At 36.6% G+C, this 16,362-nt stretch overlaps 1 protein-coding gene across 2 annotated transcripts in view; it reads right to left on the bottom strand.

Annotated features, from left to right (window-relative positions):
* Positions 1-16,362, bottom strand: part of DIAPH2 (diaphanous related formin 2) — a gene marked incomplete at both ends in the record, with an annotated part of 850,504 nt that overhangs the window by 467,776 nt on the left and 366,366 nt on the right. For both annotated transcript variants that reach the window (XM_080719289.1, XM_080719290.1), the window contains 2 exons: positions 3,771-3,865; positions 6,634-6,735. In XM_080719289.1, the coding sequence (XP_080575415.1) occupies positions 3,771-3,865; positions 6,634-6,735 (197 nt within the window). The remainder of the gene's footprint in view (positions 1-3,770; positions 3,866-6,633; positions 6,736-16,362) is intronic.

The raw sequence follows: 16,362 nt of genomic DNA, 5'->3' as shown, positions 1-16,362 counted from the left end.
CAGTGAGACCATGCTTCAAAATAAAGAATAAAAAATAGGGCCGGAGTATAGCTCCGATATAGAATGCTCCTGGGTTCCATCCCAGTTCCACAAGAAAAAAAAAATACTCTTAAGTAGCCAGAATTGAGACACAGGACTGTAATCACAGCTACTTGAGAGGTGGAGACAGGGTAGCAGTTTAGCAATTTAGAAAGATTCTATTTCAAACAAAAAAAAAAAAAAATGAAAGGGCCGGGCGTGGTGGCGCATGCTTGTAATCCCAGTAATTGGGAGGCTGAGACAGGAGGATTGAGGTTTGCAGCCTCAGCTTAGTGAGGCCCTTTGCAACTCAATGAGACCCTGTTTCAAAATTAAAAAAAAAAGTAGAGCTGGGGGTGTAGCTTGGAAACAGAATACCCCTGGGTCCCTTCCCCAGTACCACACACACAAAACAAAAAACAAAAAACAAAAACTGAAAGGGGTTTGAAGTGTGGCTAAGAGGTAGGACGCCCAGTAGCATAAATGAGTTAATGAATTAAAAGGGCTGAGGATGCAGCTCAGCCGTAGAACACCCCTGGGTTAAATCTTCAGTTGTACAAAAAGAAAGGAGGGAAGACAGGATGTGAGTCAGAGACCTAGCAAGTGGAAGTCATGTATGGATCTTGTATGTACCCTGAAGATGTTAAAGTTTGGGGCCCCAAAGCACCAGGTTCAGAGCTGGGGCCTTTGGAAAGTGACTGAGGCCTGAGGGCTCTGACCTCACTCCTGCATTCACCCACCCTGCTGAATAGAAGACTGGGAAGTGATGGGGTGGTAGACAATGGGGCAGGTTGGAGGAGGGAGGGCCCTGAGGATGTGCCCTTGGGGACCATTTTCTCTCCCTGGTCCCTCTTCTTAGCTGTCTTTAGGTAAGCAGCTTTCCTCTGCTGTACCCCCCATGCTCTTCTGAGGCACCTAACTTACATGGTAACAGAGCCCATGCCCTAAGGGCTGATACCTCTAAAACCACTAGACAAAATAAGTATTTCTTCTTTGGATTGTTTTTCTAACACAGCAGAAAAGAAACAGAGGGCAAAGAACTGGTGTGATGAAGGAGAAAAGGGTGACATGCACAGAGAGGAGAAAAAGATAAAGGCTTAAGGAAAAGTGAATGGAGATTTAGAAAATAAGAGATGAGATAGGTCCAGGGTCAGCCCTTGTTAGCAACAGGAAATGCTTGGCTGCAAAGGGACCCCACGGTCTATGCTTGCAGGCTCCTTCCCCTTCACTCAGTTTTAGCATAATAAAGTGATTTTAAAGCAATTGTTTTGACTGCATAATAGATAAGATTAAACCAGAAAAATTAAGAATTTAGGCATAATTTACTGCCACCTCCACACTCTAAGCAATTCATTCGTCCCAATTGGACCAGGCTTATTCAATTCAAAGAGAAGCACGCTATAAAACCAAGTGAAGCAGAAAAATATCACAGGTATTAAATTTCTATATATCCATTATAAGAGCTTGTTTCCTAAAAGGGACATTCATAAATGAGAATCCGAGAACCATTTTCTGTTTCTGTTTGGTAGACCCTAAAGATTTAAAAACATGACTTAAATATTTTTTGTCATACTGAGGATTGAATCAGAAGTGCTCTATCTTTAAAGTACATCCCCAGATCTTTTATTTATTTTACATTTTGAGACAAGGTCTTCCTAAGTTACTCAGGCTGGCTTTGAGCGTGTGATCTTTCCGTCTCAGACTCCTAAGCAGCTGAGGTTAAAGTTAGGCATTACTATAACCACCATAAAATAATAAATAATTTTAATGTTGCTGTCAAATAAATACAACTATACCTTTCTCCGTATTTTCATTATTTTACATATCAAGATATGTGAAGGAAAGCTATTCTGTTTTGCAAGGTAAATAATGACTACATTAATAAACTTTCAAAATAGTTATATTTTACTATAATTTGATCATGTGGAAAAGTTTAAAATGCCTTACTTACTGAGTAGAGGTCACGAGTTTATTTGACTTATATATTTTTTTCAGTAAAGGGAATGGAACCCAGGGTCATTCTACCTTTGAGCTACACCCCCAGCCCTATTTTTTAGTCTTTTTATTTTTGAAACAGGCTCTCACTGAGTTGCAAAGGGCCTCACTAAGTAGCTGAGGCTGTCCTTGAACCGGGATCCTCCTGTCTCAGGCTCCCAAATGCCAAGATTACAAGTGTGCAGCACCAGGTTCAGGGCATATTATATTTTAAAAATAAATGTTACGGCCAGGCATGGTGGTACATGCTTGTAATCCCAGCGCTTGGGAGGCTGAGACAGGAGGATCGCACAGGTTCGAAGCCAGCCTCACCTACTTAATGAGGCTCTCAGCAACTTAGTGAGACCCCATTTCCAAATAAAATATAAAATAGGTCTGGGAGTATAGCCCAGAGGTTGACAAGCCCCTGGGTTCCACCCCCAGTATCACCAAAAAACATTACAATTAAATGTAGAGGGAAAACTAAACTACGTTCAAATTTTATGCCATAATCTTTTTTATTATTGTACAAAACTCCTGAGGCTAAGAGTGACCACCTCCCCATTTCAACTTGGAAAACCATGGATTTGTTCATTGCAAATAGTACAAAGAATACAGTGAATAATTTTACCATAAGGAATTTCTTATGAAAGTGTAATCCTTATATATACAGGTATATCATGATAACAAAGGGCCTATATAAACTATTAAACCTTCACCCTGCACAAAATAATCATGTCTAAATTTAAAACACATACTGGAGGTAAGCTGTGATATAGGTCTACATTCCAAAACAGAAGAAGTTCCAGAGAGACATGGCTTGTTTAAATTATAAGCAAGGGTTCTCTGAGACTTAGAAAGACCAAGGGATTTCTCAAAAAATACCTGAGGTTATATACCACAACCTACTGTAAAACAAAGCACTTTGTTTGCTTTGGTTGGAAATGACTCTCTAATTTCCAACGAGGAAACAGGATTTTTTTGTCCTAGGAAACGAACTCAGAGGCATTCTACCTCCAAGCTACAACTCCAACCCGATTTTATTTCTTATTTGGAAATAGAATCTTACTAGGTTTCTGAGACCCTTGCTAAGTGGCCATGGCTGACTTTGAACCTAGAATCGTCCTGTCTCAGCCTCCCAAGTGCCACCAGTTTTAGAAAGCCTTAGGTTGTCCATGGGAGGCAAAATAATATAATATCTTGAGAATCAAGATAGACTTTGTTTTGAATCCCCTATCTGCTACTCTACCATTTATAATCTATGACATTGGAACATCTCTGTAAGCCTCAATTTCCTTTTTCTGTAAAAGGAAGATAACTGTTTTATGATAGGATTGCTTTAATATTCAGAGATATAATAAAAAGTTCTTGCCATGATCCTGAGAGCAAGATAAATACTCAAAAGGCTAGGTGTACCACTTACTCATGGGTCTACAGCAACCTATTTCAGTTCTTCACCTGTTAGATTTGCATCCTAACAGTAGCTCATGGGGTCACTATGATGATAAAATACATGTAACGTCATTTAGAGCAAAGGGCAATGAAATGATAGGCCTCCATATGCATATGCTAATATACAAAAGAACGCGCAGCACAAAATGACAGAAACAGTTTTAGAACCTAGAACTTAAAGGGTAAATCATCTTCATACCATTACAGCTAGATGTTCCTGTCTGTACTTCATTAAAATAGAAGTATTTTTTTTACAACTCCCTTAAGAGGATAGTAATTCAAAAATACTTGGAAAATGAATAGAAAAAGGAAGCTATCCAACCTACCTGAATTAGGGCCTCACTTAGCAAGTCTTCATTAACTTCCAAAATAATATTTTTTATGTCTTCATATGGCATGCGGTATGATCCCAGAAAGATAGCTAAAATAAAATAATGTATTTAAAATAAAACAGGTCAAATGTAAAATTCTTAATACATACATGATTCTTATTTTTCAGGTTAAAATATGAAATTTCTATCACTAATTCCAACTTAGATAGTTATGAACAAAAAGCTTATTTCCACTTGATAGACCAATTTTTCCATCTATGCAAAATGACATCTCAGGCTCTAATGTTTACAGCTTACGGATACTTATATACAAAATAAAACACTTATTAATAGCACTTGTAACTATATAATCAGATATTTTTGACTGACTCACAGTGACCTTTTAATTCAGTGTAGAATTTAATGTGGACAATGTCAGGTACATCCAACACAGGACTTATCGGGAATGACAGTAGTTAACAAATTAAAAAATAAAATAAAACCCATCGATGGTAGGCTCCCCTTCTCTGTGGTTCTGATTTCTCTCGTTTTAATTACCTTCTGTCCATCAGGATGAAAATATTAAATGGAAATTTCCAGATACAAACAACTTATAAAGCTGGGTGTGGTGGCACACGCTTGCAATCCCCGTGCTTGGGAGGTGGATACAGGAGGATCTCACTGGCTTAAGAGACCCTGTTTCCAAATAAAAATATAAAAAAGGTCTGGGAGTGTAGCCTGGAGGTAGAAGGGTTTCCAGGAACCCCAGTAACACCAAAGAAAAAAAAACTTATAAGTTTTAGATTGTATACTGTTCTGAGTAGCATGATAATATTTTGCGCAGTCTCAAGCAGTGGATCCACAAAGTATATGCTACCTTCCCATTAATCAATTAGTAGCCATTTAGGTTACCAGATTGATTATTATACTATCATAGCACTTATTTTCTAGTAACTCAAGTGCGAGGATTACAAGCGTGTACCACCATGCCGGCCTTAACTCATATTTCACTCTAATACTATACCCAAAGCCAGGCGTGGGAGCCTACGCTTGTAATGCCAGTACTTGGGAGAGGAGACAGGAAGATCATGTTTCGCGAACAGCCTCAGCTGCTTAGTGAGGCCCTCCACAACTTAGTGAGACCCTGTTTCAAAATAAAGAATAAAAAATAGAGTTAGGCGTATAGCTCAGAGGTAGAATGCCCTGGGTTCCATGCCCAGTCCTGAAAAAAAAAGGCCTCAAAGCAAAAGAACTGTGGTGCTCTAGTGATATGAGAAATTTTGCTATGCTAAAGAGAAGCTATTAAGTTAGTCTTTTACCACATTCGGATGGCATGCATTACACAGTATGATTGATAAACTCTTATTGTGGCCAACTTAGAAGTTAAATTTTACTGTAGGTATGTAATATATAGAAAAATGGTACAGATAGGGTTTATTTCTACCTGTGGTTTCAGACCCCCACTAGAGGTCTTGGAATATACCTCATGCAAAGAAAGAAGGACTACTGTACTTAGCACTTCCCCACACAAGAAAATAATATTTAAGTGTCTGAATGTACTCTGCATTCCCGCTGACACGCATGAGGTTTACTATTAGCTGCTTTATATATTGAATCATTATTTTACCTGCCAACTTTCCTTTAATTGGATATATTTTATGTCATATTGGAATAATTCAACAAATTATGCCTAGACTAGCTCATAATTACTCAGAAAATATTTTTTGAGCATGCCCCACTTTAATCTCCATTAATATACTTTTGAAGGAATACAGATGTATTCTTATCACTAGAACATGAACATATTTCTAAGAATTGCTTTTTTATGTAAAGGTCTATATAACTTCACTGGCACTAAAAGAAAAATGAATCCTAACTATCTAGGAAAATGATTACCTAGACATAAAGAGCAAATGAGATCTCCACAATCTAAGTAAATAATGCTGGCAGAAATCAACCGGCAATTGAGATCACATTGTGGTTTTATTTAAAGTACTGAACTTCAATTTTATAAAGGATTGTAAGCAATGTACAAATTCAAAACATCTCTTTGTAGACTGCTTTTCTGACAGCAACATTCCTCCTGACAGAAGAATGACAGGTTGTTTATTTTAATCTGATTCTCTGTAGTACATTCTTTACCAAAATAAACTCCCATGGCATGTATTCTTTGTGTAATTAGAAAGCTTCATGTGTGAATTCTCTCACGCATGGTGTCCTCTCAATCTAAGTAGTTGACTGTAGTGACAAAAATATTCTGAATTCGATGTAGAAGGGAGAGTGTGTCAAAGTAGAACTTAACAGTATAATTAAATGAAGTTGAGCTTAACTGTCCAGCCATTCTGGCAAAAGCATACTTACTGGCTGACAAGTTTGATAAAGGCTTGACAGTTCCGCAATCAATTTTCGTTTATTTTGACATTTTTCCTTATTTGTTTTGAGGTGCTAGGGATTGAACCCAGAGCCCGGAACATGCTAGACAGTTGCTCTACCACGGAGCTACATCCATATTCCTCAGTAACTAGTTTAGAAGTACACAGGTTAACAACTGAACTCCCTCACCTAGACAACTGTTCAAATATAAAAGAATAACAGCAAATGGAATCATCGAAAATTATCAATCTCGGGATCAGGGAGTAGGAGAAAAATCTCACTCTTTTTTCAACTCTGCATTAATGTTTCTGGACTGAGCAAAGCCAAATCGTGATTTTTCTCCATACTAGCTAAATGAACAAAGGCAACGCATATCATATAGACACAGAATTTTGTTTCTAACAGATGCTAATCTGTCCAAAACAAGTTATAATTTGGTTTAAATATACTCAACAACCCCTTTAGTATAACCACCACCATCAATTATGTGCAAAATATTACATACACAGGTTCTGGGCTGTTTTGGAATCCAAAATTCTCAATTCTTTCACTTTCTTCTTTGCAGGTAAAGTCTTCTTTTCTTCTGAAGCTTCTGCAGGTTTTTGAACTGAAAGAAAAATGTTGATTCATAAACAATAATGGTACTAATCCAAGTACACGAAATAACATTAGTAAGGCATATTAACTACATTAATAAAGCTCATTCTGAAATCAATAAATGTGTTTATTTCATTAGTTCAAGGCAGAGGATAAACATAAAAATACAGACCTGTTTAGAGGTTTCCCAGCAAATTAAATGCCAGCACTTAAACAGCAACGATAAGCCAAATAGAACCAAAAATCAATTGCTACTTCTTACCTAATGTGCAACATTAATTACTCCTTTACCAGGTAACTACAGCAGCATTGGAATTAAATATGTAATAACATCTCACTAATTTGGACTAATTGAGAAAAAAGGAAGGCAAGAGTTACTCCTCAAACACGCAAAAATTTACACTCGTATTCTTTTAACTCAGGGGAATCTCTCTAAAGCATCTAAGGAAACTTTAGCTGGAAATCAGGTGCCATAGGAAAATCCCTGTTGGGACTGATGTGAAGAATAGAAATGGTTGGTCAATAATTATTTCCCTTTCTTATAAAAATAGTATATGATAATCATTTAAATTACCTCCAGAAGTGTTCAGAAAATTTAACAGGGTCAAGGAAGAAGTCAAGAAAACTGTCCTGATATCTCAACTATGACTTAATTTCCACTCTAAGAGACTAATTAATCAAGTACATAGAGGATGAAATTCTGGAAAAATAAAGGGTATATTAAAATTATCTTCAAACTCCTAGGTTCCTGGCTAACCCAGGCATAGGTAATACCTAATAATGTGACTTCTTCATACTATAGCAACTTTTCATTGAAATATAGTCTAGATTCTGCCATGTCCAAAAATTATTGAAAATTTGACATGTTAAACACCTTTAATTCATACTTTTGTCTTTTGAATTTTAATATATTTTCCTCATGCTATGCAACGTGGCTTAAGTTCTGGGTTAAAAAAAATAGGAAGCTGAGTGGTGGTACATGCTTGTAATCCCAGTACTTGGGAGGCTGAGATAGGAGGATCTCAGCAACTTAATGAGGACCTCAGCAATTTAGTGAGGCCCTGTTTCAATACACAAAAAGTAAATAAAATGGAGCTGGGGATGTAGTTCAGTGGTAAAATTTGCATGGGTTCAATCCCCAACACCAAAAAAGAAAAAAACACCAAGGAATTCCATGAGAGAAAACTGCTGTTTTAAGACTCACTACAGTAAAATAAATTGAAAATGGCTCCTTAACTAGATAGCTTTCAAAACCAATCATGTTCTTGCCATGATAAGTAGATATTGACCAGCAGTTATTATTGCCTTTGGCCTTCTGGTTTTAAAAAGTGCTCCATAGAGATCACACTCATAGGCTTAATAAAATAGAGATTTCAAAGAATAACAATGAGACATCAAATATTGTTAGAGTATTGAGAGATTCATACGTCAAAAACTGTTGGATGTTGTAGCGACCTCAAAATGGCATTTGCCTGAGAATGATTTTATTTGAGGTACAAAGTTTATAAATCATAGAAATAAATTACAGCAATTCTATAATTACTTGAAACTACTTGGATAGGGCTAAATGTTATTATTGTTGTTTTTAAATTAGTCCCAAACTGTAAAAACTGGCTGTCATCAATTGGCCTATGGTACTTAGATCCAAAGTGGAGCTTCCATCCAAATTTAATCCTCCCATGCAAATAAAAAAATGCAACTGGGGTTGAATCCAACGGGTTAAATTAATTAGAGTACTGAAACTGGCACTCCTAATTGACAGAATAATAATACAACATTATAAAATACTGTCTGTAGGAAGATAATGATGCTAATAATAAAGACATTTGTATTATTACTAAAGATGTGTTAACATCAAGATACTCATTAGCTAAGATAAAATGCCCACTGAGTATTCTTATATTTCTGTTAATCCATGGATTTTTATAAGCAACTGTACTATAAATTTATTCCTCTGCAACTGAGGTATTCTCATCAGCATAAATAAAGTAAACACAGTGATATATTTTTGCCAATCTAATTTAGGCAATGCTTAGGAATTCCCTCTTAATTTTTGCTGTCCCAGTGGATACATAAAATGTGTGACAAGATGTTTATAATTTGTTGCACATATTAAGATATTTTAAATGTGTAGCATTGCATGATTTACTTAGTGATAACTAACTACAAATCAAAATAAAATCTGTGTAACTACTTTATCTCAAAATTCCAGGGAGAGATGTTCCTTGGGTCAGAAGCAAAATTCATTCATTCATTCATTCATGCAGCAAATATTTGCTGGATACCTACTATGTGTTAGCCTCACGTGGACATTCGGCGGAATGTAGGATTTTTTTTTTTTTTTTTTTTTTTTTTTTTTTGGTGGTGGTACTGGAGTACCTGGAAGCCCTTCTACCTCCGGGCTACACTCCCAGACCTATTTTATATTTTTATGTGGAAACAGGGTCTCTTAAGCCAGTGTGGCTGGCCTCGAACATGTGTGATCCTCCTGTCTCCCCCTCCCAGGTGTGGGGATTACAAGCGTGCGCCACCACGCCCGGCTGTTTTGGAATGCAAGATTTTAGAATCTACTTATATATCATGGTCTATGTAAACTACTAATTAGAAAAGTAAAGAATTCTAAAATTAATAATTTTTTCTCTGTTCATAATAATCTAGTTTGGATGAATGAATGCATACCACTCAATGAATTCCCTTTTTGTTAGTGTAAAGATAGTTCCACATTAAGGAATACTAAATTCTCAAATCGGTGTAAACTGATGTGTTGCATCAGATCATTAGAAAGATGTTAAAAAGTCAAAGTAAAACACATGTAACACTGTGTACAAAGCCAGGTTAAATGAAGCCAACAGTATTCATGTTCACAAACGCAATGAAATTTTTGGTAATACTGCATATGCATATATTCAACAAGTGCCAGACATCCTTTTTAGATATACCATATAAAAATAAAAAATAGCAATTGGCATAAACTTCAATGTATCCCTTCTCTATGTAGATAAATGTGCACAAGTGATTCTAAGTATATGGAAACAATTTTAACTTATTAGCTGAAATATGCACTATTTTAACATCAGTTAATGCTTTACAATTTTAAAATCAGTACAAGAATAAAGATGTCAGGAAGAAAAAATCTGTTTTCTGTGTATGACAGTTGAAATTTTTATTTGATTTTTTCCATTCTCATTTTTGGAATAATCTTCATCCTTATAAGTTTGAAAATAGCACAGAAACTCTACAGTGGAAGGGGCAAGGAGGGGCAGACAGAGACAGGCAAAACACCAGAGAGAAAAGTCCGAAACAGAAATAGTAGTTGGTTATTAGTGGTAACCAACACCACAATACTCATGATCACTGGCTAAACATACTGTCATAAAATGTCTATTGTGTGTGACTGGTAATTATTTAATTTTTATATCACCTTATAGGTTGGTTTTTCATACTATTAACAAAGGACAAAAACAAAAAATAGAAAAAATTTGAACCATCTGACCAAGATCACATAGCTACTAATGAAAAGATGCTCAGATTCACCAATAATAAGAGAAATGGAAATGAAAATAAGCAAATAAAATTATTGCAGTCATCAAATTGTGAGTTTTTTTGGTGGTACTGGGGGTGGAACCCTGGGGCTTTCTACCACCAGGCTATATTCCCAGACCTATTTTTATTCTTTATTTGGAATCAGGATCTCACTAAGTTGCTGAGAGCCTCACTCAGTAGCTGAGGCTGGCTTCGAACCTGTGCGATCCTCCTGTCTCAGCCTCCCAAGCGCTGGGATTACAAGTGTGCACCACCACGCCCGGCTTGAAATTGTGAATTTAAACAACAGCTTGTAAGGAAAGAAGCATTTGTTTATGCAACAGTGGCAGGAAAAATTAGACAACCCTAAAGTAAACTGAATAGCTTATGGTATATTTGAAGGAATGCTTACTGTAACAAAGCAACTAAAGGTCAAATAGTCAAATAAACGAGGATGTTCACTACAGCAGTGCTAATAACTGTACAAAAATTAGAACTAATCCAAATTCCCAAAGGTCATGAAATTGATCAATTGGGGTCTATCTATATATTGGAACATCACGCAGCATATACAGTGAGTGTGCCACAAGTACATACGTCAACAAGGGAAGAGCCTAAATATAATGTTGAGCAGGAAAGTAAAACTCGTGGAATAGCACACAGAGTAGAATATCATTCATTGAAATGAAAAAGAAAAGTGTGTCAAAGGAAAAATGTGTATTACTTCTGAATGAATATATACAGAGCAAAATTATAAAAACCTGTACTCACTGCTCAGTAAATTAAGGGCAGTGGTTCTTTTAGGGGCAAACATTGATGCTGGAATAAATAGAACCTTGAAAACTTCAACTTCACCTCTAATGTTTTATTTCTTTAAAGCAAAATCTGTAAAATACAGCAAAATGTAAACATCTGTTCGTGTTCACCTGTTCATCGTAGGTGGCTGATTTATGGGTGTTTGTTATATTAGCCTTTGCAATTTTCCATTTTTCAACACAGAAATGAAAAACACATGACTAAATTACCTAAAATTTCCAATTCATTTTTATAGTCCGTAACCACCCTTGGAAGTCTCAAGAACTATTTATTCATACTGTTAAGCTGACAATCTAGAATTCTGCTAGTATTGTAGCCAATAGAATTAGTCACATTTGTAAAACAACATAATTTCTTTTTGTTCGATTGCTTTCAAGTGTGTTTTGTAAGGCCTTACACACATGATTGCCACTCTTTTAGGGGGAGAACCCTTTTCTAATCTACTACACATTGGAGCTGTGAAGCCTCCCCTCCTCATGTCACCTACAGCTGCACACTAAAACATCCTACAGGAAAGGAGGTCTCATCCTGACACCTGTGTAGTTCCTGAAGCAATAAGAATGGCATTATCAGGAATGTTGCCAAAGTTCAGAGCACATTAAACAAGACTAATAGTCCTAATGGTGGGAATCGCGTGTGCATGCACACACACACAGGCACACACATATTTTTTCATGATTTCCTAATTAAGGAACACATCTTACTGGTGGTAGTTTATACAAGAACCTCCCAAATCAGGAAGCACATGTTACTGCAAATTAACATCTGCATAACTAATAAACTTGTACACCTGTTCATTAAGCCAATTACTGAACACTTGCTAAATGTCACCAGAACACCATGTTTAACAACGTGCACGGCTAATGTTGTATACTTTCAAATGGGCCTCAAGAGCTCAGCAGGTAATGTATATTTTGGCAAGGTCGAATCAAAATGTCTTGGGGTGGCAGGGACAAAATTTCCTTGTTTCAAGTAGCAATTTAAAGACTGAACTATGGTTTTTACCTCTAAATCATATTTAACAAAAGGTTGCTGACGTTCTTCCTGTTACCCTTCAACCTACTTGAAGGGTTTTCTTGAACCTGGAGTCAATTCTATTACCCATGTGTGGTCTCTTGCTTTGTAAACAGCAACTGACATTTTTTCTGGCTATCAGATACTCAGAGAACTTCCTGTTATGTAAAATGTCATAATTCATGTCACAAGTCAATGAGTCAAGTAATAGACCCCAAGAGCTGGATGTGTCAAACACAGAGGAGCACAAGGAAAAGCAAAACAGAAGGAAATGTGATGCTTCAAACTAATACCTTGGCCAATAGGGCATTTCTTGTGGAAAATACAGTTTGGGCATTCAGCATGAACAGAATTTTCTGATTTAATGTGGTTAATCTTCGACGGGTACAAATCTTACACCCAATGTAGGTTAATGAAGAATGCAGTTAACCTTGCTGGACACGACTAAACAAAATAGCACACTAAAACATTTGTAACCTGGGACTCAACTTGACAATGGACGATTTTCCGATCTCCCTTTCAGGCAAATTTCAGCATATCTAAAAGTCAGCACTGTGGATTCCATCAGGAATTTTTTGAATGAGACCACTAGAAAACTGCTCATCCTTGAAGAAGCTATTGTGCTAGGTCCTTCCACATTTCCTTGGTACCTCTACTTTTTGTGGAATAAATTCTTGAATTTAGCACATCCCCAACCAAAGTCCTGGTCTTGGTCCCCAAATTGCTCTTTCCATGGTCTCCTCCATCTCAACAAACAGCAACTCTATTCTACTGGCTCCAGCATAGAGCAATGTTGAGTGGTCACTGAGTCTTCCCTCTCAGTTCACACCCCACCCTTTGGCAAGTGGACTACTTGAGCATTCTGCATCACCTTCATTTCTACCGAAGTGTTTCAAGCCACCATGACCTTACTGTCCTGGGTATGACAGTAGCCTCACAAGCACTTTCCACTCAGCTCTTACCACCTTCATTTCATCATGACAATTAATTATTGTTATTCCTCTTGGAAAACCATCCAAGGGTTTCCTATATTATTCAGAGTAAGAGCTCAAGTCTTTACAATAGCCGTGAGTGCCTTCCTTAATTTCATAGCCCTACCTCAGCTGCTCTGACCTGTTTTATTTTTTCAAATATTTCAATCCTACTTCTCGGAGAAGAGCTTTGGCACTTAATGTTCCATCATCTCCAGACCGCTTCTCTCTTCTTTCAGATCTTTGTTCCATGTTACTCTCTCACAGAGATTGTTCCTAATGATGAACCAGTTCAAAATGGTACCTCTTCCCTCCTGGCATCCCTTATTCACTTTGCCTGCTTCACTTCTTCTGTAACAATTATCACTATGTGGTACAATATATGGCTTACTTGTTTACTGGATATGCTATTGTTATAAGTAATATATCTTATTTATTTGTATCATCCCTATGATATCAGCTCAATTAGAAGTCAGGATTTATGACCATTGTGTTTTCCATTATATACAATATCTAGAATTGTTCCTGAGGAAAAATATGTGTTCCAATTTACCCTGCATATATATCCTTGCTTGTACACAATAAAGTTATGCATTCCAATACTGTTAATAGCAAAAGATTATAAATTTTCATCAAGTGGAGACATAGTTTATAAACTTTGATACACAGGGCATCATGTTTAGTAGCAAAATATCTGAAACACCACCAAAACACCCCAAAAGATTCTAAAAGAAATGGTTTAATTAAACTATGAAACTTAATGGCCTATTGTGCATGAATTGATATGGGATGATTATTCATAAGTAAAGGAAGACTATTTCTGTGTATTTGCTGGTATATGTGTGCTGTGTCTGTGTTGGAAAGGATGATTAAATGTTCAAAACTACACATATAAAATAGCATCTAGAAATGTCCGACTACAATTGTTGATAAATAATTCTGGTTTTTAAACAGCATTCACATAATCAAACATAATCAATCATATAATCACAAATCGTTTCTATTCCTCAAGTTTCTCAAGTGTGTTAAGCCCACAGAGCATCATTTGATGGAAAGACTTGTAACTGTCCTGAGTTTTACTTCCCATACATTCTCACATGATTTTACCATATATCTGCACGTAATATGACCATAAAGAGAGAGCAGTTTTAATAACATTTTCAAATTAATTTCTACCATCCATCCTTAATGGGGTTAAATGAGAATGCCTAAGGAGCTACAGTGCTTGGTAACACTTCACTCGGGATACAGTACTTCATGACAAAGTGAAAAAGTGGGTTCTACAAAAAGCACTCAGAAGTCAAAACTTTGAATTTCATGTAATATAGTTCTCCTACTTTATGCACAGAAAATATTATTGAGTATCTCAATTTGGTTGTTGCTGGCTGAGCTCCATGGGAAACAACCAGAGAAACGTTGTCTCTGTTTTTCCTGTTAGGATTCCAACTGGTTTCAATTTTATCTTTCAGCAGTAATTTTCTTTAGTTCAGAAACCACATCAGTGTATTCTTTTGAAGGGGATCGAAGCATTAAAAATTCTTAAAAAGGAGGGAGAGAGAGAGAGAAAGAAAAAGGGAGAGCGAGAGCGAGCAAGCAAGAGAGAGAGAGGTGATAAGAACTTTTCATTTCTTAAGTTTAGTCTGTTGGTGACTTTATTTATTTATTTATTTATTTATTTATTTACTTTTGCAGTATGGGGGATGGAACCCAGGAGCATTCTACCTCCAAGCAACTACTCCAGCCCTAGTTTTTATTCTTTATTTTGAAATAGGGTCTCACTGAGTTGCAAAGGGCTTCACTAAGTAGCTGAGTCTGTCTGAGAACCACGATCCTCCTGTCTCAGCCTCCCAAATGCTGGGATTACAAGTGTGCACCACCACGCCTGGCTCCCTCTTGGTGACTTTTTATTTGAAAGAACAAAAGTAAAATTTGATACTCTAGTAGAAATACAAAAAAAGGTATGAGAAGAATACAATTCAGATAAGTCTTATAAAGCTCTTCTGTTCCTAAGAAAAACTCATGGCCTTCTTCTTTCTCAATCTATCATCTCTTCTGGGTAAGACATAACCAAGTTTCTTGGAGCAGTGCCTGACACTGTCTCTCTGTTTTTTTCTGTCTCTTCTCTCATTGGCTCGTAGTATGAACTCTAACCATATCCATACCTACTGAATCAGAATGTCAGAATCTTTATAGGTAAGGCCTTACGATTTGTATCAATTTTGAAAATTCCCAAGTTATTCTGGATATTACCAATGTTCAAAATACTGTAAAGAAAAGCCAGGCATGGTGGCTCACACTTCTAATCCCAGCATTTGGGAGGTGGAGACCGGGGGATCATGGTTGGCAGACAGCCTCGACTACTTAGGCAAAGCCCTCTGCAACTCAGTTAAACCCTGTTTCAAAAATAAAAAGACTAATAAAAAATAGGGCTGGGGGTGTAGTTCGGAGGCACAATGCCCCTAAATTCCATCCTCAGTACTGAAAATTAATTATGATATATATGTACATATATACATCTAAGTGCAAGGATCTTTTATATAATATATATATTAGAATAAACAAAGTATGTCTTAAAGATCCTCGTCTTTTATGCTCTCATTATTTGTCATTATTGTTACCCTAACTATTGAACAAGTATTGAATTTAGTGTTAGAGTCTTACATTTAGAAATATTACAAATAGGGTTTTCATGGGTTGCTGTAGACAATAATTGCACTTTCAATTTGGGTTATATTTGTTGAGTTATCACTGAGTCTTATACTTTAGAGTATACAGAATGCAATTTATACTTTTCTCTTTTGTTCTGTCAATGAAAACAAGCAAAGAGCTAAAGCCTTGCAATATGCAAAACAGAATGATATAAAACATTTTATTCAATAAAATTGGATTTTACAGAAAAGAGAAAATTCAGTTGAACCCAAATCTACAGTGATCCAGACAAAATGATACGTAAGCACACACACTGCAGCTTAGCTTCGTTGCTTTTGTACACTGCATAGTCAGTTTAAAACCCGTGTGCTTTAGATCAATAGAGCCAAATCTTAGTGAAAGCCCATATCGCTAAATATAGTTCCCTATTTTATGTGAAGTAAATTTCAGTTGTATTCCTAGCTAGTAGCATGTTGGAATCATCTATAAACAATGATCATAATGATCACCTGACATCACCATGAAAGCTATTTATTAAAGTAAACAGAGGCACCAGACATGGTATCGCACGCTTGTAATCCCAGCACTTGGGAGGCTGAGACAGGAGGATCGTGGTTCGCGGCCAGCCTCAGCTACTAAGTGAGGCCCTTTGCAACTCAGTGAGA

The sequence above is a fragment of the Muscardinus avellanarius genome (genome assembly GCF_963383645.1).
Source record: "Muscardinus avellanarius genome assembly, chromosome: X".
NCBI lineage: Eukaryota > Metazoa > Chordata > Mammalia > Rodentia > Gliridae > Muscardinus > Muscardinus avellanarius.
The sequence above is the reverse complement of the archived record's forward strand: the minus strand, read 5'-3'. Positions and strand labels throughout refer to the sequence as shown.